Here is a 23,383-nt window from a genome sequence, read left to right on the forward strand (position 1 = left end):
CGATTGCCCGAATTTAAATTCAACCCAAGTCGTGCTGACCAGATGACGCTATTATTTCTAATCGGTTAGTTTTTGGAAACCACGATGAACAAAAAAGAATTTTGCACCACACATAACATTTGCATTGTCGTTGTAAAGTTGTGGCTGGTATCAAGTCTTAAATTTTTATTTGTTTAAACCGTGCCTATTCTTCTATAAACCTACACATTAACTAAGCATATTTTTTTTAAATAATGGGCGAGATTTGTTTAGCGAGCACCAACAAGTTAGCTAGGAAAAAATCATAGTAAATTTGTTGTTAAAAGGACAATAGGAAAACTTACGGTACAGGGTTTCCTGTCATGAACTGTGGTTCATACGAAGTGCGATGCGTCATCTTTCACATACAAATAGCTTGTATGAGGATCGTGAAACATCGATTTCCATTTTGAAGCAGAATGAAATAACTCTTTTTGTTTACTTTTATTTTTAACCAAATGCCCTTTCCCATTTCAGTTACGTATAGCCTATTTCGTTGATTGATGACGATTCGCTCATTGTCTAGTTTTGCGTGCTTCATTTTGCATTAACAAAAGCAGTTACAGCAGATTGACCAGGCCGATGTGTTTAGCAAACTATTTTTCCATTTTTCTAGAAAAATGCTGGAACTGTTACACGTAACGATAACTACGGTGTGTAATAATGAGCTGACGAAAGCCAATAGCTTGCGTAGATAATTTGAACAAAATTGGTAATTTAAAAATTCCTTCCTATTTACTTAAGTGAAAAGAGGAATGGCATAGGCATTAAATATTAGTTTAAGCATGGTGGTTTAAGGACTTCACGAAAATTTGAGAAACCAATTGACAACGATTGTTTACATTTTGCGTTTCTAGCTGTCTTCGGAAAACTAAACAAAAAAATAATTTTTTTTTCTTTTTCAACCGTTTTTCAATCCTTCCTTTTCGGGGAAACACTAAACACGTAACCTAAGGCTATCGCTGAAAGCAAATTTAATTCCGTTTTTGTTTTTTTTCCTCCTAACAGCATAGATAAAAAAAAAGGTTTGCCTAGGGTAAAAGGTCTGTCCTTCTAAAATACATTTTGCTGATGCTTCGATCCGAATGACACTGTATTTTGCCGCAGGTCGAAAACAACTCTTTTCGATGTCCACTCCGTTTCTTTATTGCGACGCGAAGAGCAGGCTATGAGACGTAGTCTATCTGATTTTATCGCAACAAAAAATAAGTAAAAGTAGCGTGTCCATTTAGGCAAAATCCACTCGATCTCAAGTTCCTACGACATCCCTACTCTTAAGTTTCAAGGTCCAAAAACCAGACTGCCAGTGACGTTTCAACAGCAGTCGGACGCAGAAGCTTGTTCTCATTCTGAACGCAACCCATGATTGCGAAACAAACATATAGTGGTTGGAGTACAAAGCTGAACGTGATTTACTTTTACGTATTGGAATTCAACATCTTAAGTCTCAGTGTATTTAAATCCTGATTGAAACAAAAAAATTGTGGATTTGGTAAGCAACATTTTCAAATTGTGAGTTGGTTGTTAATTTGGGCTGTAAAGTAAGCTATTAGATCCATACAACATTACATGCCAGTTCTGTACTGTACATGTACTGTTAGGTCTGCTACTTGTTATCACCGGATGGTCTGCCGCGTCGCTTTTTGCCATCGCTTGGGATTTAATTTTTAAAGTTCTAGATTTTCATTTCCTTTTTTGCATTGAATAATTCCTTTATTTTATTAAATAATGATTTCGTAATGGTGGCCGTAGCCACAGTTGTATTTTATTTTTTATTTATTAATTTATGGTTTGACTTTTATGGTGAAATTCGTGTATGGCTTCACATACCCAACTGCCCTTCAGCAAATTTAACGACGACTTCATAGTTCATTTGCCAACGGCTACGAGTGTTTTGACAATTGAATTGGCATCCCTGTTTCTGTTTTATACAACTCGGTTTTTTGTTTAAACACAGTTTCCAACGACGATGGACGAAAAAAGTTCCACTGAAAGCTCTAATACCCCAACATCCAAGTCGCTTAACAACAGCGATGACGTCATCGAACACATCAGAAATTGGATTCAGACAGACGACAAACCGAAAATGCACGAAGATGCCGTTAAACATATCGAGTCGTTTGTGGATCGAAAAATTTCTTGTTTGGAGTCGACTTTGGTCGAGAGACAATACGTTAAAGTCGTATTGGAAATGTGGCTAAGAAAGAGTTTACGAAAGGCTGCTGATTACCTTATTGATGAAGCAATCGATATCAGCGTCGAAATGCCCATTTTATTGAAAGAATTAAATTCCATCAATTCATTCGAAGATATTGGCCTCAAACTGAATGAAGCGACGTGCCAACTGACAAATCTGTGTGACGGAGCATGTCAATATTTACAACTAATACTCAATCAGGTGGATCTTTTCAAAAATACGCCACGTTTCTCGGTTCTTGTCTCCAGTTATTTCAAGCAATTTAAAGAGTCTTGCATTGGCAAAGTCTTTTCCAGGTGTCTAGATGATGTCACTAAAGATCAACTTAACGGCAAGAGAAACTGGAAATTTATTGTCGCATTAAATGCACTTTTACAAGTCGCCAGCGGAGACCTAAGAATTCAAAATGTTTTGGAGGAAAACTTCACGGGAAAGGACGCCAAAGACTTTGATGACGCAAACGGGCAAGAAGTGATCAACCAACTGGTGGATATCTTTGCAAATTGCAGCGATGCGACTGAAAATGAATCATCGAAATGGTTGAATCAGCTAAAATCAGAAAAAGAATGGACACCTAAATTGCAAGTCTTGGCCAAAGAGACGTGCAAGGCATTCCTATTCCCTAAAACGGCGATCGAAGTCAAAGACGAATATGGTAGAAAAATAATATTCATTAAAGGCACCTCTGTCTTTGTCAGCAAAATTATTGACGAAATGAAACGACTGAAAGAAGAAAATCCCGAAGTGCAAGAAATTCAGATTGTCGGACTGTCATCCGTTCACGTCGATTGCCACCTGGAGAACGACATCTGGTACGGAACGAACGTGGGAATCGTTGCTGATAAAATTTTCGTAGACCACGAAGAATGCCGAAATGGCCATCAGAAATATAACGTCGAAACGGAAGGTTGTTGTTTCCTGTTGTTGTTTATTGTTATTTTAATTCGATTGCTTTTCAATGCAAAACGCAGAAGGACCTACCGAGCCGATGGAGGCTAATAATTTTGTTGACGATTTCGCCGTCTGCTGGGATGTCTCGGGCAAAAACGGTAATGTAGCATACTGCACTAGCAACTTGAAACTATATCAATATTCACATATTTCAATTTTACGCAGGAGAACCTGGTGGACCTGGTATGAGCGGCAGCAACGTACACATCATTTGCAACGAGATGTTCAACGCCAAACGATGGAAGGTTATTGCTGATGGCGGCAAAGGAGGTGACGCGCAGAATGGCAGTAATAGGGAAAGCCAACGAGAAGGAGTGGCTAACAAATGGTCCAAAGAATATTTCAATCAAGTGTTTCCTTCCATGTCGACATTCGGAACTGGAGAACAAACGGAAGACACAGTTTCAGACGATGCAGTTAAAACAGTTCTGACGACGCTAAACGAGTTGTTGCCAGTTGGCAACCGAAAATCTGGTAAAGATGTCCAACCAGACAATCCAGGTAATTTTTACATTGACGGCACTGCGAAAGACGGCAGTAATATCACCGTCTCGTACTATCAGTCCAAAACAAAACGCCACACACTTATTCTCTGCCAAGGTATACGCTATTCCCTATGTCAGCTAAACTATTTTATTGATAGCTTTTTGTACATTGGAATTACAAGGTAGCAGTATTGGACAAGGGGGATTCGGAGGTAACATCGTCTTTGAATACATGACTGAAAGAAACTCGTTCGCAACAGAATCTGGCATTCCAGACGTCGGGAAGGAAAATCGTCAACCAAGGGCTGTGCGGATGGGTGTCTACCAAGCAATGGGTTCGGATGGTAAAATGGGAACACCTGTAGGCGACGTTGGTTTCATCCACAGTCTAGACACTTCTGAGGCATCTGCAAACCAAAATCTGACAGGTCAATACATCGGCTTCGAAAATGATGTTAGCCTTCTGATGGAACACAATCCTACGAAGCCTACAAGGCAGCCAAATGATCCTGATAATCATTACGCCAAAATACGGAAAGGAGAATATGCATCGATTGCTTACTGTGGTCTACCCGCATACGGCCAGGCACAACCACTGCGTTCGACGGTGCTAAATGCCACGAAAAAGAAGGCCATCGTTCGCCAAAGCCTTGTCCAGCACGTTGTTCAAGTGGACGAACGGAAACAGATGACACAATTTTTTCAAGAAAAATTAACCATGGGCTGGGAGGAACAAAAGTTGACAGAAAATGTCGACGATTTAGTTACCCAAATGGAAGATAAAGAAACTCAACTTTATCAATTAACGTCGCAGTGCAGTCAGGGCGTTGAGAACATTGGATCAATGAGTTTTGTGAAACCAGCAGTAAAAAAGAAACTGGATGTGCATGGCGTTCCAGACACTTCTCGTTCTTCCGTCGGCCGCCGATCAGTTGGACGTCGTCCTGTTGATTTCCGGCAAAAACCACCTGTTGACGTTCGATGCCTCGATATGCTGCCAACAACGAGCGGCGTTGATAGCGCTATACACAGCATTTTTGGCCAAATGAATTCAAGCGGATCGTTTGTTTGCAATAATGTGAAAATATTTCGCCAACATCTGGCAACATTCATTCGGCAGAATTCAACACGGCCACAAGACCCATCAAACCCGAGTCGAATCGAATTGGTGAAATTCAATCGCAAAATGAAAGATCATGACAAAATCTTTGTTTTCGTTAAGCAGTTTGTTCTCCGCGTACAAAAGAGTAATGCATTGGATTATCCCGTAGCTTTTAGCGTGAAAAATGCTTATTCCGAATTTCGACGGATGAACAACGAGGAAAAAGAATTCGACTGGCAAAACGCCACAGAATACCAAAAATTATTTGAGGAATACGCCAAGTTTGTTGAAACTCCATGGAATTCATTGGAATCGACTGAAGTGGAAATGTTAGCAATCATCCATGGTATATCAGTCCATGTTTACACCGATCAATTATCGTCTTTCAAGCACAAGAAAACATTGAATCCTGGCGGTTCCAAAAAGCACTGCATTCTTCATCGCGGACACGGAGAATGGCAACGTGTTGAACCCAACACAATGGTGGCAAATTTCTGCGAACAAATTGATGAAGACTTTTTTGAAAATCAGCCGATTCAAAGCGATTATTTCCGTAAATTTTTAGAGTCTCTTGAAAAACACAGCGCTTACCAACAGGTCATCACTTCCATGAAGACGCTCAACCCTGAATACGGCGATACACCGGATAAATTGTTTAAATTGCTTTTAAAAAGTTTCCAGCAACATGAAGAAATTGGCGAAAACTTGGCGAATGTAAAATGGAGAGAAGAATATTCAACCGATCTCTGCTGGTTGTCTGAATGGGTAGCAGAACACAATAATCGAAATCTTAGTCCCATCTTCTACTTGAATATTGTCAAAAATAATTTACCCGTCGACTGGAGATGTGATTTTGTTATGCTTGAAATTTATGACCAATTTTCTCAGGGAGTTCCCGATATTCTTGCCAACAGCGATATACAACACTTTTTATATCGAATAGCCGATGGGATGCCATCTCTGGTGCCATTATTGCGAAAAACGGTTGCTACATCCGACAGCTGTGCCGCATTGCAGCCACAGAAATTGTTGCGGCTCATGGAATTAATAGCAAATGATGTCAAACAAGGTGGCGGATTCACAAGTCAGCAGTTGCCGGACCTCCAACTATTGCCTCTCAGCGATTGGTATCACCATTTAAGAAGCAAAATGTGGGAAAAGGAAGTCAATCGGTTCCTCATCAGTGATTCTAATACTCCAAAGGAAGATATCAAACTTAGGAATGATGCCGTTTACATGTTGCTGGAACTCGAATTCGAAAACAACGAAAACTTTTGTGAAGACTTACTGAACTCTGGTGACTCTCCGGATCTGAAGACTGCCGTTTTTCGTTTGCAAAATGCTCTATATCCGGGAGCGAGTCCTAGCCAAGAATATGACGAAAGAAACATTGACGATATCATAAAAAAGATGGAAAGAGATGCACCAACGAATGACCAGTTAATCATAACAAAGGTGTATCCCCGGATGTTGTCTGACGTGGGAGAAAGAGTGAAGGAATCTAAATCAATGTCAGAACAAATGAGAGAATCTGACGAACAAGAATATAAGCAGCAGCAGCAGAAAAAAATTAAGAATTTGATTAAGCAATGGCAGAAAAATGGTTTAGAACTGAAGGAGGAAAAGTCAGCAGTGGATTTCGTCTTTGTCTACGATTACGCCGTACAAAAAATTTGTACGAAGGAGGGAGACAAACAATTGTTTCGACTACGGGACACTCAGAGAGTGGCGATTATGACGTTGCTGACATCTGAATACAAAAATACGTTAACACAAGTATCAACAGGTGAAGGCAAATCGCTCATCGTCACTGGTGTCGCAATCGCATTTGCCCTTTGCCGAAACGAAGATAAAAAGAATAAGAAAATCGATGTTTTTACAAGTAATGAAGTGCTGGCTCGTCGTGATTCTACACTGTCGGTGGCAGATGGTGGACTGCGAGATCTTTACGAATATTTCAACGTCAGTGTGGCAAACAATTGCAGCCAATGGGTGGACGAACGAACCCAAGCCTATAATGCAGCAGTCGTTTATGGACAATTGGCCAATTTCCAGCGAGATTATTTACTGGATAAATTCTACGGTCATAACATTCGAGGTGACCGCACCATGGACCTTGTCGTTATTGACGAAGTGGATTGCATGTTGCTCGATCGCGGTAATACTGTCCTTTACCTATCGCACGACATCCCCGGCATGGAGATGCTCGAATCTCTTTACGTCTTCATCTGGGAAAAGATACGCAGCTCTTCCACCAGCTCGGATAAATTAATAGTAAAAGAATTCGTTAAATCAGCCGTCCTGTACGACCTTTACGGTGCTATAACTAAAGACGATTTAGAATTGATTCACGGCCCATTGAAGGATCAACCATTGGAAAAGAATGCGCTCTGGAATCACTTGATTGAAACGAAAGTAATCGACCCACAAGGGCGACTATTCGTGGAAGATAACTTTGAAAAAATCAATTTCAAACCAGAAATGGATCCCAAGATTATCTTCTATCTCCGTAACGTGGCGAGACGCGAGCGGAGTATTCGATTACCTGAACATTTGATGTCTTTTGTCGATCGTCATCTCGACAGTTGGCTGGACAATGCCATGCAGGCACTGGAACTCAAACGAGACGAAGACTATGTCGTCGATCAGGACCGTACAGACACCAGCCCAGATCTCCATCCTCAAGTAATTATCATTGATCAAGACACAGGGATGGACCAGATCTCATCACAATGGGATGGAGCGCTACATCAATTTATTCAGCTAAACGAAGGCTGCAAATTGACACCACAAATTCTAAAAGCCATTTTCGTTTCTAATGCGACTTACGTCCAGGCTTATAAAAAAGCAGCAGGCGTTTCGGGCACGCTGGGATCTGAAACAGAACGACGGTTCATGCATGACAAATATAAAAGCCTTCAGTTTGTCATCCCAACAGCTTTTCAGAAACGTTTCTACTTGAAACCATCGCAAGTCTTTAAATCAAAGGACGATTGGCTACTTGCCATCGTCCATGAAACACAACATATTACCCTTCCTGAAGATCAAACTAAAGCTCGTTCTCTCGTCATATTCTGTCAATCCATCAAAGATGTGAGCGTTATTCATTGTTACATAAAAAATGCATTAAGGTCGAAGCTTAATGGCAACCACATTCATTGCTACACACGTGATTATGAAAAGTTTGCTTTCGAAGGGAAATCACTTGAAGTCGGTCATGTGATCATCGCCACTAACTTGGCTGGTAGAGGCACGGATATCAAAATAAGCGAGAAGTTGAGAGAAAACGGAGGTCTTCATATTTGTCTGACTTTTTTGCCGAAAAATGAGCGGATTGAAGAGCAGGCGATGGGACGTTCTGCTAGAAATGGCGCACCGGGAAGTGGAATCTTTCTATTGTGCGAAGAATCGCCAACAGGAACGAAATGGGGCGCAGGAAAATGGTTAAGTATGAAGGAGGAGCGTCAATGGAAAGAATGCCAACGGATATCCCGTTTGAAAGAAGATTTCAGAACAATGGAACATGAACAGAATTTTTTTGACGAATTATCGATTTATTACACTGAGCTGAAGCAAGAACTGAAAACCCAAAAACGTGCAGACCAGGAAATTAAGACAATCTGCGACAGTGTGCTGGATATATGGGCTTTATGGCTTGACAAAACAGAGGATCATTTGAAACTAACTTATTCCTATCATATTGGCTTACTCCGCAACTTTCGTGCTGGACTTGGACTGCCCGAAAGCAACACAAGAGATTGCAGTTGGATGACGCCAGTTCGTTCTGTTGTCATGGCCAAAAATCTGGCTCTGCAAAAGTCATCGCTGTCGGAGGCAGCTGAAATTCTGAAACGAGTCATTGATTCAAAGGACAGTGATCTTTATCCTGCTGCTCATTACTACTTTGCATTCATTTTGATTAAAGAAGATTTCAAAGTAAACAAAGTTAAGTTCATTCAAATTTTACAAAAATGCGAAACTATTTTGAGCAACGGCATAGACATGCACTTGTCCTTTTACCGTAAAATCGCCCATACAACGCCTGACCCAGCCCCGTCATTCTGCGTCGTCGACGCCTACAAACAACAAAAAGGCAATATCATGAAAATCCTGGAATATTTCATCGGTTCCGTTCGAGCTCTATTGGGCAGTCATTATTGCTCAGCTTCTAATCTCAAGGAAGCTGGAAAGGAACAAAAAAAAGAAAAGAGCTTTATTAAGAAAGCTGAAACGTTCCTACAGAAAATCGAATTAGAATTTGTGCATTTCCAAAAAAAAGGAAAAACAAAGTGTAAACCTGAACAAAAACCAAAAATTAGTCCTAAAAGAGCGGAAAAACTGTTCGAACTATTGATAGAAAAAAAGTGTATCAGCTGTCGGTTCAACGACATCGATACAATCCCTAATGGGGACGCTATCATTCAGCAAGTAGCCAATGAACACGGAATCCAGAAACTGAAGGAAAATTTAAAGTCTGTCTTTGGGAAGAATTTGACAGAAGAGCAGATCGAAAAAGAATTGAAAAAAGACCATCTGATCCCGTGCACGAGAAAAGCGTTCTGGGAAGAGCTGAAGAAAGAAGGTGCACTTCAAGCGGTGAAAGGTGGATTATGTCCTCAAATGAACTGCGTCATCGTTTTGGAATCCGAATGCGACGACGAATCAACTAAACTGAACAGCAAAAAACTGAATCGAGAAAATCGGATCAAAATCGAAGACTTTCAGTTCGGATTGGATTCTTTTGATGGCAAAAACAACTGTCTGAACGTGCTGTATAATCCCATTTACGACAACATGGACGACTTATTGAAACAAAAGAAAATCATGTTCAGTAAAGACTACGTTATTAAACAACTTGGCGATGAATATCGTTGCCAAAAGGAGAAATTCGAATTTAACAAAATTGCACAGCTTAACCTTAAAAAACTTGAAACCGTCAATTTGAAACCTTCTTTCCCAATGGGGAAGGATGATTTGACCCGGGCTAATATAATTCCGAATAGCGAACGTGACTGCGTTTGGAAGGCGTTGTCTGATCAGCAAATCATCGATTCGAATGGCGAGTTATTGTCCAATTACCAAAAATTCAGCTATCCCGAATGTCCTGCTTATGAGAAACCTGTCATGGGTGTAATTAGTAGAATTTTCGTCGCTGAAATAGTTAAACGTCAATGGCTAAAGGCTGAAAAACATCCAAATTGTTTGAAAGCCATAAATTTGCTTCCATTGAAACCCTATCGAGATATGCTTGGCGATTTGATGGCTGTCCACGTCATCTCTGGTGCTCGAGTGAATGAAGATGCAAAATTCATTGAGGAGGGAACTAAAGACATTAAAGATGAAGATGAACGGGAATGTGTCCGGAAGTTTCTGAAAAGCCGCCAAGCTGTTTACGATCCTCGGATGAAAAAATCTGACTTTTTTCTCGATCTTATCGAAATGGATATTCGGAAGATTCCAAAGACTAATAACATATCTACGGAACTCTATATCTTCGATCTTGTAGGATTCAATCACGTTATTGACATTAAAGATCGAGAAAGGTCTTGGACGTCATGGTTGGGGGCAACGTTTGCCGGTGTTGTTGGTGTAGCTTCGATTAGTGTTGGAATTTACCTGATTCACGGTAAAATGCTGTCCTTTGGATTAAGCAAGAATTTATTGTTAATGGGAGGAGTATCAGACGTTTTGTACGCCATAACGACCATCATGACGAACAGCAACTTCAGCTGGTCAGATTTTACTCGTCAAAGGCTAAGGAGTGCCATGGGAAAAAGGGAGCCAATCGAAATGATCAAAGCAATTTACAAATTATATAATTCAACTGAAAACGAAGAATTTAGAAAGGCAATGAATTTGGCTGTTGGTCTAGAAAGATGGAAACGACAAAACAGAGGCCAAACAAGCAAAGGACATGAAACACTTCCAGGAAGGATCGTAGAAGTGACTGGATTGGTCAACCACCAAACCGAGTTCTACTTTCACAGCCAACTGCATTACCTTTTACAAGATGCTGACACCTTTATGCTAGGAAAATCCAAGAAATGCGTCACCAAAAACTTGACCGAAATTCAAAAGGCGCTGACCCAATTCAACGAACTGCACGGACTCGAAACATCTCAGCATGTTGTTAAAGAGAAGTTGAATGAATTGATTTCTGATTGGACTACAGAAGGGCGCAAAAGGGTCGACAAAATCGTCGACGAAATTAGGTTGCAGCTAAATGGCATTCAACGAACAGAAGAAACCGCATTGACACAAGAAATGGCTGATCAAGGAATTCGCTTGATGGAACCGATTTTCAATGACTACGAGATGCGAATGAGATTGATATGCGTCATTATCGCCTGCATTAGTGAATTTCTATTGGGCCTGGACAATCGCGGCAGTTCTGAAGTCCCAAGAGCTGAAGACATCGACGTTGAAGAATTTAATCAATTTCAGAAAAAAATGGTGGCCGACATTGACTCTGAACTAGGAAGCCTAGTGGAAAGGATTCTGGAATGTTTGAGGCAACAAGTTCATCGAGTCGCCTCTGACCAAGTCTCGAAGCTAGCAATTGTTAATTCCGAAATGTTCACCACGTTTTTACAGTTGATTTAACCGAAGGTGAAAACCCTTTAACTTTTAAAAGATTGCCTTACATGCTTTGAGAGGACGACGAACATTTAAAATTGTTTTCAAATTGCTTTATTTTTCACAACATTTTTAGCTTTCCATTTGACTGATTCGTGAGAAGTTACGGTCCTTCTTGAGTTTTCGATTCCTAGCAGAATCAAGTTATACCATTTCACTTTATCCCTGCTATAGCACACTTGAGCTTATTTTTTAATTTACCCCGTGTAAAAAAAAAGGGGAAGAGATGGTAAGAAAAACGTTCTAATTGACCTTTTGAACTTCGATTAGACGCTTTGCAAACGTTGCTGATCGGTAGACGACATTGCGTCTTACCGAGCCTATAAAAGGAGCATCTTTACGGTTGAGTCGGGTAATAAAGTGTGGATTGGAGAAAGGTGATGTATCCAAGCGTTTTTACTAGTGGTTAAGAGTGTTAATACTAATTCCCTTCGGGGTCCGTGGGTGATAGTGAGCGACTCGTGAGCGTTCACCCACGGTGACGGGAACTGGGTGTTTGAATTGTGGTTTGAAGCAATTGACATCACGGTGCCTGAGTCGTGGGTGTAAAGGCGACGGGATTATTGTGTTGTTTAAAGTCTAGGTCTGATTCCTAAACCTACAAGTAAGTAATCAAACCCCCTTTTTCACGAATGCTACTCATTGTGACCAAAGAGCTGGGCAATTCCCGCTATTTTTTACATGGTCCGTCGAGCCGGAGTAAGCAATGAGAAGGTTCTTGAGGGGAGAGGTGGAGAATCATGCTTTAATATACTGTCTGTTATACTGAGTAAATCGGTTCCTAGAGTGGCGTGATGCCTCAAAAAAGCTCTACGGAAAATTCCAGTTCGGTCGGTTCCTAGAGTGGCGCGATGCCTCAAAAAAAGCTCTACGGAAAATTCTAATTCGGTTGGTTCCTAGAGTGGCGCGATGCCTCAAAAAAAGCTCTACGGAAAATTCTAGTTCGGTCGGTTTCTAGAGTGGCGCGATGCCTAAAAAAAAAAACTCTACTGAAAAATTCTACTTTCATTGGTCCATGGGAGAAATATGTACACGGTTAAAAACGACGCCCTTATACGCATGACCTACGTCCTATTTTATAACACTTTAAATTTTAAGAGAGCTAAAAGAAAATGCTACTGCGAAGCGTCAACGATTTGAACGCTTAGAGATCGTTAGAACTGTTCACGTCCCAAGGGGAACTTGTTAAAAATATTTGATTGTTAATTTCTAATCTTTTAATAATCCTCATTACAGCACTCAGGTTCATAATGGAGGAAACTCTTCGGCTAATTGAAATTTACAGACTAAAATTTCAGGAGGTTTTTAATGAAAGTTAGAGAAGAGATTGACAATTCCTAGGTTCCCGATCTTAAAAGCACAGTGGAGAATCTCTACTCACCTATGAAGATTTGGCTACGGGTCCGAATTTGGAAACGGTGGAAGTTAGTAATACAAGGACGTTAGGACAATCGCTATCGGATTTCCTTATAACATTGGAAGATTATACACCTACCATACCTGATGCCGTTATATGTTCTTAACTGACCTCATCGGGCTTTGAAGCCTTTAACACCAGCATTGTTCGTCTGGTGTCAATTGCTGCTCAGAAAATATGGAATTCTTTCAAAAAAGCTCACTGCCTCATAAAAGTGGATTTGTTGACGAAGAAAATAGTGCAGATTGCATTCTAACCGGATGGATTCAGAGGAAAATGATTTACATCAAAGCTTTGGAAAAAGTAGTGGCGTTTTACAGAAAACAGATGCCAGCAATAATAGAGGCTATCTTCACTGCTAGTCACAATCCATGAAAAGGACCTCAAACGTCCAACTGTACGAATCCAAACCCATTTCAGAAGATGCAAACATCGTCATCACACCGCCTTGTGTCCAGACGATAGTTACTAGTCCAATCAAGATACGCAAGTTGGCCCAACGTGTTCGCCCCGGCATTTAACACCCGAGTCGTCTAGAGCAAATAGTCATCGCGAAATTCTGACAAGACGCTGAAAAACCATCACGAGATCAACGGCTGACCTTACATTTCGAATTGCCGCCTCACGGCAATTCGAGAGGGGAGTGTAAAAAAAAAGGGGAAGAGATGGTAAGAAAAACGTTCTAATTGACCTTTTGAACTTCGATTAGACGCTTCGCAAACGTTGCTGATCGGTAGACGACATTGCGTCTTACCGAGCCTATAAAAGGAGCATCTTTACGGTTGAGTCGGGTAATAAAGTGTGGATTGGAGAAAGGTGATGTATCCAAGCGTTTTTACTAGTGGTTAAGAGTGTTAATACTAATTCCCTTCGGGGCCCGTGGGTGATAGTGAGCGACTCGTGAGCGTTCACCCACGGTGACGGGAACTGGGTGTTTGAATTGTGGTTTGAAGCAATTGACATCACGGTGCCTGAGTCGTGGGTGTAAAGGCGACGGGATTATTGTGTTGTTTAAAGTCCTAGGTCTGATTCCTAAATCCTACAAGTAAGTAATCAAACCCCCTTTTTTCACGAATGCTACTCATTGTGACCAAAGAGCTGGGCAATTCCCGCTATTTTTTACACCCCGACTCTTCTTTCTGTTTGTAGTTGCTGGCTATATTATTTTCGATGGTTCTATTAAGTTGAATACAAAGCCATTTTTGTTCAACTTTTTGTATTCGTCGCAGAGAACTGACTGTATCCTGGAGGCAAAACGTAGCCGAAGGAAGCTTACACTACCGTATGAAACTTCTCAAGTATGACGACGAATGCTTTACCTTAAATTCGTGGCATTAAAGATCAAAATGAAAAAAGGTCGGTTGAAAAGCATATTCGTACGAGCCGCAGCGATTTGAAGGAAAACTAAAAACACGAGGACTCTCGCTATTTGCATTGCAACAAGATCGGTGAGACGTCAGTATTGCAAATCTGCCTAAATCTAAATGCTTCACGAAGAAAATTTTTTGAATCCTTTTGCAACGGTTGTTTACGTTTTTCGCATCTGAAAGGCATCGAACCTATTCGCATTTGAACAGACCAACTATTGCAATCTAACGCTCAATTTCATGAAGAACTACATTAAATTTCAAACAAACACGTTTGCAAGATGGTATCGGTTTTATAATTACACGTTTTTACACCGAAAGCAACAGAGGCGTAAGGCATAGAACACATGACTTTAAACTACTTAATCAACTGACGTTTCATTAATTTAGTAGATCTTGTAGCCTTTGCCGTTGAAAGGGATATGGACAGGGCCGACTGGAAGTACGTATTCGTGGACGGGAGCAACGGGCAAGTGATCTCCTTTGGGTTGGAAACCGGCTTCATCAGCGGCCCAGGTCAAAGTGAATTTTTGGCCTTCTGGAGAAACCCAGTAAGAGGATCCTTTGTTGGTGTTGCCTAGGATTTCACCGTACGATTCTTTGCCGTAGGAATCGTAAGTGACGCCTTGCATCTTCTTCTGGACCTGAGACTCTTCACGAGTTGTGTAGTCAGACTGGGCGTAACTGTGGGTTAATTGAATAGAATTAAATTTTTTTTAATATGAGCACTTTTAAACCATACGTTGGTGAGTATAACATAATGCGCCTACCTCCATTGGCTGCTGCCGTCAAGGTTGCGCTCGTCAGACTGGCTGGTGATGGTAACGTCGGCGTATTTGTTATCCTTGTTATAGATTGGTGCAGGGTAGGCTGGTGCAGGGTAGGCTGGTGCGGCGTAAGCTGTTGCAGGGTAGGTTGATGACGGGTATTTTGGTGCAGGGTAGCTTGAGGCAGGATAGCTGGGAGCTTTGTATTCCGGCTTGTAGCTAGATGGTACGGCGGCAGCAACAGCCAAAAATGCGGCGACAAAGAACTGTCGGAAAAGCTCGTCATTAGTTTAAAGTTCGAAGTTTTTTCCACTATAAGAAGGATTGAACATTCTAGTCTCACCAGGTTCATGTTACACTTTGCTAGTTGGGTAAACAACTGATGGTTTTTGTTCACCGTTCCTGGGCTTTTATAGTCATGTGAATGGTAAATAACATGCAGTCGGGCATTGAGTTGACCTAGTTGTTTTGGCTGCTAGCTTTCGTTCAAGTAGTATAGGATTGGGCGTTGTGCAAAAATTCTGCACTCTCACTTTTCACACCAGCTACTTCATAAAATGTTTCTTTTCCTTACGATAGTCTCTTCTGCCATACCGTCAAATTTTCACGTTTTAATAGCTAAATGTCAGCCAAAGGTACTAACGCGTGTCAATGCATTGTATAAAAGTATTGAATTTCTTGAAATCGGGCATTGTAATTTCCGTTACTGTTTCAAAGTGAACGTCTTTGCACAAATCAAGAGAAAGGTTGTTAATTCCTCAATAAACAGCAGCAGAAGTATAAGCACAAGCGCGTCAATATTGCCACGTATTCGCTGTATGCAATCACTGCATTGCAAGAGCTACGGCCTGGAATGTAAACCACAGTTAACCAGTAAAGGGCCATGACCATCGCTTTCCAGAGTAGGTTGAAAAAAACGACACACTCTTTTCTCTCGACTATATAAGCTCGTGTGATGGTGATTCAAGACATTAGTTGTTCAGCTCCTCAACAGTACTCAACATGAAATGAGTAAAAGTCATTTTTTTTTTCAATTTGCCGGGTTACAGTGTCACTTAATGAAAAATGTCGATTTCTTTTTGTAGTTTATCATTGCAGTTTTCTTGGCTATCGCCGCCGCTGCACCTTCCAGTTACAAGCCGGAAAACAAAGCTCCCAGTTACCCCGCACCAGCTTACCCTGCACCAGTCTACCCTATCCCAAGATACAACAAGGATAACAAATACGCAGATATCACTATCACCAGCCAATCTGACGAGCGAAACCTCCACGGCAGCAGCCAATGGAGGCAATTCAGCTTTATTTTTAACACCAAAACCACAGGGATTAATAATAGTCAGATTTTTAAAAATTATTCTTTTAACCGGCAGCTTTACTCAGTCTCAGGTCCAGAAGAAGATGCAAGGAGTCACCTATGATTCTTACGGCAAAGAATCGTACGGTAAAGTCCTAGGCAACACCAACAAAGGATCATCTTACTGGGTTTCTCCTGAAGGCCAGAAATTCCCCTTGACGTGGATTGCTGATGATGCCGGATTCCAGCCCAAGGGTGACCATTTGCCAGTCGCTCCCGTCCACGTCTACGAGCTCCCAGTTGCTCCTGTTCACGAATACGAACTTCCAGTTGCCCCTGCTCTCCCTTATGCGCGTACCGGACTCGGCTATTAAGATATAGGTATTTCGTTAGTGTTATCTGTGGGATGCGAACTATGCAGGCCTAACTTATTAATGTTCAAATAAACTGATGGAAACGGAACAAATTTTTAACATAAAATCTTGTAACATATTTCTATTTGAATTTTGAAAAAAATTTAATCATCAAGTCGCTAGGTAATTAGACAAAACATTTTCCCATACACAAACAAGACATTAAAGAAAATTTAGCACCGGTGTCCCTGGCCGGTAATACGACTGTTCCCACTTTTCTTTCACTTTTAGAATTCACCCTGCAATGTGCGTGCGTATAATAAAATATCGGTAAAAAAAATTAGATCAACGTACGAGAAGATCGATGTTACGCCTTATTTATCCTTATTTCCTATGATTTAATTCTTCAACACTTCACAACTTGCTCGGTATGAAATTTATTGCTTGGCAAGAGAATGTCCTTGGATATTTTACTGGATATTTATAATAGAGATATGCATGTTAAGTAATAGAATGAAACTGTTAACAGATACATAGCAGTTTTCGCTATTGGTTTGGTCTCAGCAATGCGGTCAATTCTGATACTAAGGTTCTCTCAGGAAGCGCCAGACAATGGAAAACGACCGTGGTGGATCATTATTGCATTATAATTTACCCGAATGCAGGAACGAAAAGGGTCGTGAAACCCTTTTCTTACCTAGTCTGCTTCATCTATCATCAATCAACTTTTACGCAAGTTGCTGGAATGCCTTGCAGGCTGGTGCGGAGTAGGCTGGTGCAGCGTAGCTTGGAGTTATACTAGCGAGGCTATAATACCTACGTGTGCTACGAGACACCCATAGCGTTAAGACATAGGCTAAGGACTAGTGTACACGTTAGATGATAAATGTATTAGATAAATTTTAGGCGTAGTTAAATATTTGAAAGTAAGCTAAGCTGCAAATGACGATTGATGAAATACGTTTGACAGTAATCCGCCTTTTTTGTTTTGCCTTTGCGCTCACATCAGTGAATGCAAAGGCTAGGCCAGCAGCAGGGCGTCGAGGACCTCCGCCTACGGTGCTGGTGTCCTTGCTTTCATGAAAAAGGAAATCTAGATGGCGCATGTGAGGATGAATGAGGCAGGTAAGTAAGGATAATCAAGGTATTAATTTTTGATTCTTAAGGAAGGTGGAGGAGATACCAGCTGGCCAGATAGGTGAACGATGATGCGCGTTACCGGTGACGTCCACCGGTAACCGGCAAAGAAAGAAAGCGACGCACGCCGCTGTTCCGGATGAATCGTTCACTACCGAGCTGCCAGAGGTGTTGCTACTGGTGTATCTTAACGTTGCTACCAATCGGTAGGTCGCAATTTGTATTTCACTGTCCTCAGATTCTCAAAAGAGAATTTTTGCGTCACGATACTCTCGTTTGATTTTAAAATATTGTAAGCACTGTTTAGAAATATCATACCACAGTGATTAAGTTGTTTATCTGGTAATCTTTTATCACTTTTTCATAGTGATTCTACTATTTGGCGGATGCCTAATAGCAGAAGTTCTTGACTTGTTTCAGGTTGGCTTCTAGCCCAGTTCATTAAACGAAACTGAAACAGATGGATTTTCAAGAAACAAAAAATACCTTTCTTGAAAAGACGCATTGTTATGACGTGTCTCCCACAAATCCCTTTTCCTTCACATGTCGTAACAATTTACACTGTTAGATTACGGTATAATCAACATCTGAATTATCATCAGCTTTTTGACCGGCTTTAATCTAAACGAATATTTTTTTCCATACATTGACAGGATTTAACGGATGAAAGCATGCTTCTAAATATGACAGCAGTACAGAAATACGCCGTCGATTTGTACGGGGAGGGGGGGGGTATACTTAATTAAAATGCAGCGCTTTGGCGGAAAAGTTAACGAGAAAATGCAAGTCGAAATTTATGCTCAGGTCCCGCGATGGAAGGAACCAACGAAGATGTTTTCTTCTTCTAGACGTGTTTTCTTTTCGCGACTATGTTCACGTGAACGACGTAGCCGTCCTCTACGAAGAAACAGACGGAACCTCGCTCACTGCCGTTGTTCCCCGCCCCCCAAATTTGGCGGGAAGGACATGGAAAATGTGCTTGCATCCATACGTAAGATTTGAAGTTCCTATTCATTTGAAGTAAGATCGAATTGTTTGAACAGAATCATTTTATATACAGTGCAATACAATAGCGACAAGGCAAAATACTTTGCCTTCCGGTTCCATGAATCTTATTACTGGAGCTGGAACGACAGACCAAGATCTGATGCGCTTAACCATTAGTCGTCGCGAAATCGATCTCGGTAACATCAAAACTGCCTATCAAAACATCCATGCAGTTTCACTTAGTAGTGATGTGCCGATAAGCTGAATTGGCTATATTTACCATTTTTACCAGATAAACTGCATACATTCGGTGTAGACCTTGTTTCAGCCTACCCCACGATCCTTCAATCCCTCAAACAAAAAGGAATATTTTCATCAACTATGCTTCTTGAACTAAGAAATATGAAAAAGCAAAGAAAAGGCATTATTACCAATTGCGAACAATCTACATCAAAATGAAAAATGCTATTTTTTAAGGAATTCCATTTACGGAATACTTTTTTAAATGACCGTAGTCCGCGTTACGGGGTCCCTCGTATTACTTAGAATTGCATTTGAATTATATTAATTATATTATTAATTCGATTTGCGGAATATTTTTTAATAGCTGTAGGCCACATCAACCGATCTCTCATATTACTTAGAAGTGCATTTGAATTAAAATATATTTTGCAGAATAACGGGAAACAATTTTAAAGCCATTAAGTTAAAAAAACATATAAGGGCCAATCAATTAAAAATTTCATAGAAACATACTACTCAAGTGCCATCTAGTGGCAAGCGAGGTGTTGCTTCTAGGTATAATGGCGGGACTGGCATACCTGTTATTCACGATCCGTAATTGCACCAGCTTCAGTTTCTATTATAGTATTTTTTGCGTGTTAAAATTCATCTAGTATAAATGAGATTTTCCATAATAATAACACAGTAAGTACCGAATACAGTTCATTTTTCATAATCATCAATGTAGTTCACCGTGTTTGCAAAATTTAACATTTTAGGTTAACGGACGCCATAACGAGCTGTAGCCTTTTGTGTGCGATGGTTGAACGGTATAAAAGACTTGATGAAACAAGTTATGTTTGTAGATGTAAGTTAGATATAAGTTAGTTGTAAGTTAGATATAAATTAGATGTAAGAAAAAAAAGTCAGGTTGGTGCACTGGTTCGAGTAATAGGCGTCAGCATTGCACCATGCACCCTATCACTTGTGACTCCAAATCACGAACCAAGCACACGGTCATTCCTCCAATACTGTGACCGTACTTCGTGCTCATTGCATTCGAATCTGTTCGAATGCAATGTCCTGACTTTTTCCTTCTGCTTTGAACGGGCATGGCCTAGGGGTAGTTCCAATCGGTGCTTAACCGTGATTTGTCTAATTATCTTTTGCACTTGTTATTAACTTCTTATTCCTCACCTCACGAGCCATTCGGAACAGTTTTAACGTTCGGAGGATGCATTACTGGGTTCGGGGCGTCAATTTTTTCCCCTCCCAATCCGATTTTGATCGGGGCATGTAATCGGGGATGCAACCCCGATTGCAATGAATCGATTAGGCAGGTTATAGTGTTATTGGTTATAATGAGTTATTCCAACGAAACTGAGACCCTTACATTTTATCTTAACATTGTATCTTAGTGCACTAGATTGCATTATGAAAAGAATAGAGCAATCTCCGGATCATACTTTGGTCCTTAGCAGCTGCTATACAACATGCTTTCATCCTCTTCTTAAATATGTGACATTTATCGCCGAAAGCACACAAAGTTGAAAATAAGTTTACGTAGTAAAGTCTAGTTTACTTTGCTATTCACGGTTCATCTGTCTACGGAAAGATTTGGAGACCTGAAAAAAACCTATGGAAAAATGCCGTTTTCGTTGCGCTTCCAGAAAACGTGTTTTTATCCAAATTCGATGAGAGTTGTTTTTGAAGACTCCATTTGGTGGTGGGTACATGGAAAATTTTTTACAGCGGAGATGAGCTTCGCACTCAAGTCAAAAGTATTTGTAAAGCCGTGAGACTTTCATGCAAATAAGGCTACTTTGGCTGCCTCATGTGGCTTAACGGCTAAAGATTGTAATGAAATAAAAAATCATTTCGACACATCTGCATTAGGCTTATTACAGCTTTTCCTCCTAAGCTCTCGCGATTTTTAGAAATACTACAAAAATCTATGTTAAAAATCGAAAAAGTCGATTCCGCGTTTTTACAGTGTCTTAAGTGTAATTCAAGCTCAATAGGTGGCATTATCAACGGTAAATAGAGAAAAAAAAACTTTGTTTTGTCTGGTTGATCATCCAACTAAAATTGCCTAGCCTTTTTCAACTTCCAAAGGAAATCAAAAGTAAATTTTCAATTACTTCCTGTCTTTCAATTATTATGTAAAAAAACGTCGACGTTGTCTTATCATTATCCAAATGCATTGAAGTCCAAAAAGGTTTTGATGATTTAAATACGTTGACGTATCGTTTCATTACAAAACAAATTACTAACGGAAATGGAGGAAAAACAGGAACATATTATAGATCCAGCTCTTGCTGGTGATATTGATGGTGTTAAAGATGTGATATTTAAGGTGATTTTTAATAAAAAGAAACACGATGTTAGCTTTCCCTTGGATGCCACAATTGCTCAGTTAAAGGATCACTTGCACACCATCATAGGTAAAATGAGCATACTATTGTGTTACATTTTTGGAGGAAGGTATTTAATGACAAAATGGAAATTCAAGGTGTACCAAAAGAAATGCAGAAAGTCATGGTTAAAGGACTTGCCCATGATCAAAAATCTTTAAGAGATTCTGGAATTGTTTCAGGATCCAAAGTCATGGTCATAGGATCAACATTCGATGATGTTCTAGCTGTGTCTCATCAAACTGCACAAGTATTGCCTGATATAGCAAAACATATATAAGTAGCAATAAATATCATGCACAAAATACTTCCTTAGTCAATTCCCGAAGATAAGGTAAAACCAAGTGTTACCAAAGAGCCATTTTCTCAGCAAAAAATTCACAAAAAGATTTTGGACAAAGGACCACCAGAAGATGTAATGCCTGGTGTAAAGAATGTGAAGGTTTGTTTGTGAAAGATATTCCCCAAAAAGTATTTTTTTTTCAATTATGCCCATTGCTAGGAAGCATTACCACCTCATCCATTGTATGGAATGTGTAGTCGTGGGAAAGTGAGACTGACTTTTAAGATGGAAAATGACCAGATTTGGATAGGTGGGAAAAGTTTTATTTGAACTATTGAAGTGAGCTGTTGAAACACAAGTAACTATTATTCACATTTAGGAACAAAAGAAAGAACGGAAAAAATCAGCATGTCTACAATCAAAACCATTGTCAGTGAACCAATAGAAGGTCATGAAGAATACCACATACTTGTAAGACATTTAACGACATATTGCCGTCTTGTTTCTTTCTCTAAGTACCGTATTAGAGGCCAAATAATCAAGCATTTAAAAAAAACTCTTGTACCAGGGGATCCAGCTTGGTCCAACGGAAGCATCAAGATATTGGATATATTGGATACCATCCCAGTTTGTGGATGCAATAAAAGAAACCATTTTAGGAAAATGGCACTATTTTTAATTTAAAAAATATGGCCCTTTTCCTGAAGTTGTCAATTGTTTCAAATGCTATTTAAGACTGCCTCTGCCAATAAAAATTGATGGTGTGGGCGCGTGAAATGAATGCGTAAATTAACTTTAACTTAGAAGTTACCCCATTCTCAACGCTTTCTACTTCGAAGTGTAACATGAGGTTAGTAGTAATATATTTCGTTAACGGATTTGCTGGTGATTGTTTCTGAACGGCATAAAGTGTGTTTGAATAAGCCACATGCAACGGGTGTTTTTTTTTGTCCAAAACAAGTTTCAGACAGGTAAACTATAGACAGAAAATTAGAACTTGCTGGAGATGAGATGTTAAAAAACCAAAAGTATGGAATGGGATGAATGCTGATCTTATTGCGGTTTGCAACCAGTGTTATATTTTATGAAATATTTGCGCAAACTCACTTGTTAGCTTTACCAAACTAGAAAATCGGTTGGAAGAGTGGTTAACTGTTGAACATGAAGTCCGTGTTATCAACTATTCTGTGACTTAATGAAAAATTTTAAAAACCCTGCATAGTAATAGTTGTAATTCCTCAATCACGAAATCCGAGTTCTTTAGCCCTTTCTGGCTTAAGTTCAGGATGGATGTCTTCGAATAGCGAAGTTCATAAACTTTGAAACCCTTGATGTCTAGCTGACACAAATTTGGGTGAAACTGCAAGCTAACTTAATTAATCTTGTCGAGCTTAATAACTAGTCATCTGATATAAGCTAGTTGGGCATTATCGTTCGTGATTTTCCCTACTCTTTAGCTAACAGAGGCCGCCCTACACGGAACCGGCTCAGTTTGAGTTTCTGAATGGTAACGGTGGTATCATCAAATCGAGCTTAAATTTTTAGTAAGGATTATTCCCAAAGACTTTAAGTAGTACAAAAATGAAAACAAAAAATCCTCGACGAAAATTTTTTTTTTAAATTAATCCCTTACCACGTACGGCGTAATTTATACTGATAGCGCAACTATCGATTTCAACAATAACGGACGGAGTTGGAATTGTGGAACCGCTTCTATTTCCTAGCTTAAAGGCATGTATTTCCTTCTCTCATA

At 40.1% G+C, this 23,383-nt stretch overlaps 4 protein-coding genes across 5 annotated transcripts; 3 read left to right on the forward strand and 1 right to left on the reverse strand.

Annotated features, from left to right (window-relative positions):
- The first annotated feature begins 1,491 nt into the window (after window positions 1-1,491).
- LOC130700926 (uncharacterized) lies at window positions 1,492-11,718 on the forward strand. The gene is made up of 5 exons (XM_057522915.2): window positions 1,492-1,510; window positions 1,976-3,122; window positions 3,187-3,264; window positions 3,332-3,766; window positions 3,834-11,718. The coding sequence occupies exons 2-5, from the start codon at window positions 1,988-1,990 to the stop codon at window positions 11,354-11,356; spliced, it is 9,171 nt and encodes a 3,056-aa protein (XP_057378898.1). The 5' UTR covers window positions 1,492-1,510; window positions 1,976-1,987; the 3' UTR covers window positions 11,357-11,718.
- Window positions 11,719-14,497: 2,779 nt separating this feature from the next.
- On the reverse strand, window positions 14,498-15,292 carry LOC130700967 (endocuticle structural glycoprotein SgAbd-1-like). The gene is made up of 3 exons (XM_057522966.2): window positions 15,284-15,292; window positions 14,944-15,206; window positions 14,498-14,857 (listed from the first exon to the last, which is right to left on the reverse strand). Exons 1-3 carry the CDS (start codon window positions 15,290-15,292, stop codon window positions 14,560-14,562), a joined length of 570 nt encoding a protein of 189 aa, XP_057378949.1. The 3' UTR covers window positions 14,498-14,559.
- A 531-nt stretch (window positions 15,293-15,823) lies between these two features.
- Window positions 15,824-16,608, forward strand: LOC132088330 (pupal cuticle protein Edg-78E-like). The gene is made up of 4 exons (XM_059496998.1): window positions 15,824-15,842; window positions 16,039-16,228; window positions 16,311-16,381; window positions 16,436-16,608. The coding sequence occupies exons 1-4, from the start codon at window positions 15,824-15,826 to the stop codon at window positions 16,606-16,608; spliced, it is 453 nt and encodes a 150-aa protein (XP_059352981.1).
- A 4,390-nt stretch (window positions 16,609-20,998) lies between these two features.
- On the forward strand, window positions 20,999-22,407 carry LOC130700965 (ubiquitin domain-containing protein UBFD1-like). 2 transcript variants are annotated; one of them, XM_057522962.1, is made up of 6 exons: window positions 20,999-21,377; window positions 21,446-21,597; window positions 21,664-21,789; window positions 21,850-21,940; window positions 22,010-22,101; window positions 22,199-22,407. In XM_057522962.1, exons 1-6 carry the CDS (start codon window positions 21,212-21,214, stop codon window positions 22,307-22,309), a joined length of 738 nt encoding a protein of 245 aa, XP_057378945.1. In that variant the 5' UTR covers window positions 20,999-21,211; the 3' UTR covers window positions 22,310-22,407. The 2 variants fall into 2 exon arrangements, with proteins under 2 accessions (XP_057378945.1, XP_057378946.1); XM_057522963.1 differs by having other exon boundaries at window positions 22,019-22,101.
- The last annotated feature ends 976 nt before the right edge of the window (window positions 22,408-23,383 follow it).

This window comes from Daphnia carinata, chromosome 9, assembly GCF_022539665.2.
Source record: "Daphnia carinata strain CSIRO-1 chromosome 9, CSIRO_AGI_Dcar_HiC_V3, whole genome shotgun sequence".
NCBI classification, from domain to species: domain Eukaryota; kingdom Metazoa; phylum Arthropoda; class Branchiopoda; order Diplostraca; family Daphniidae; genus Daphnia; species Daphnia carinata.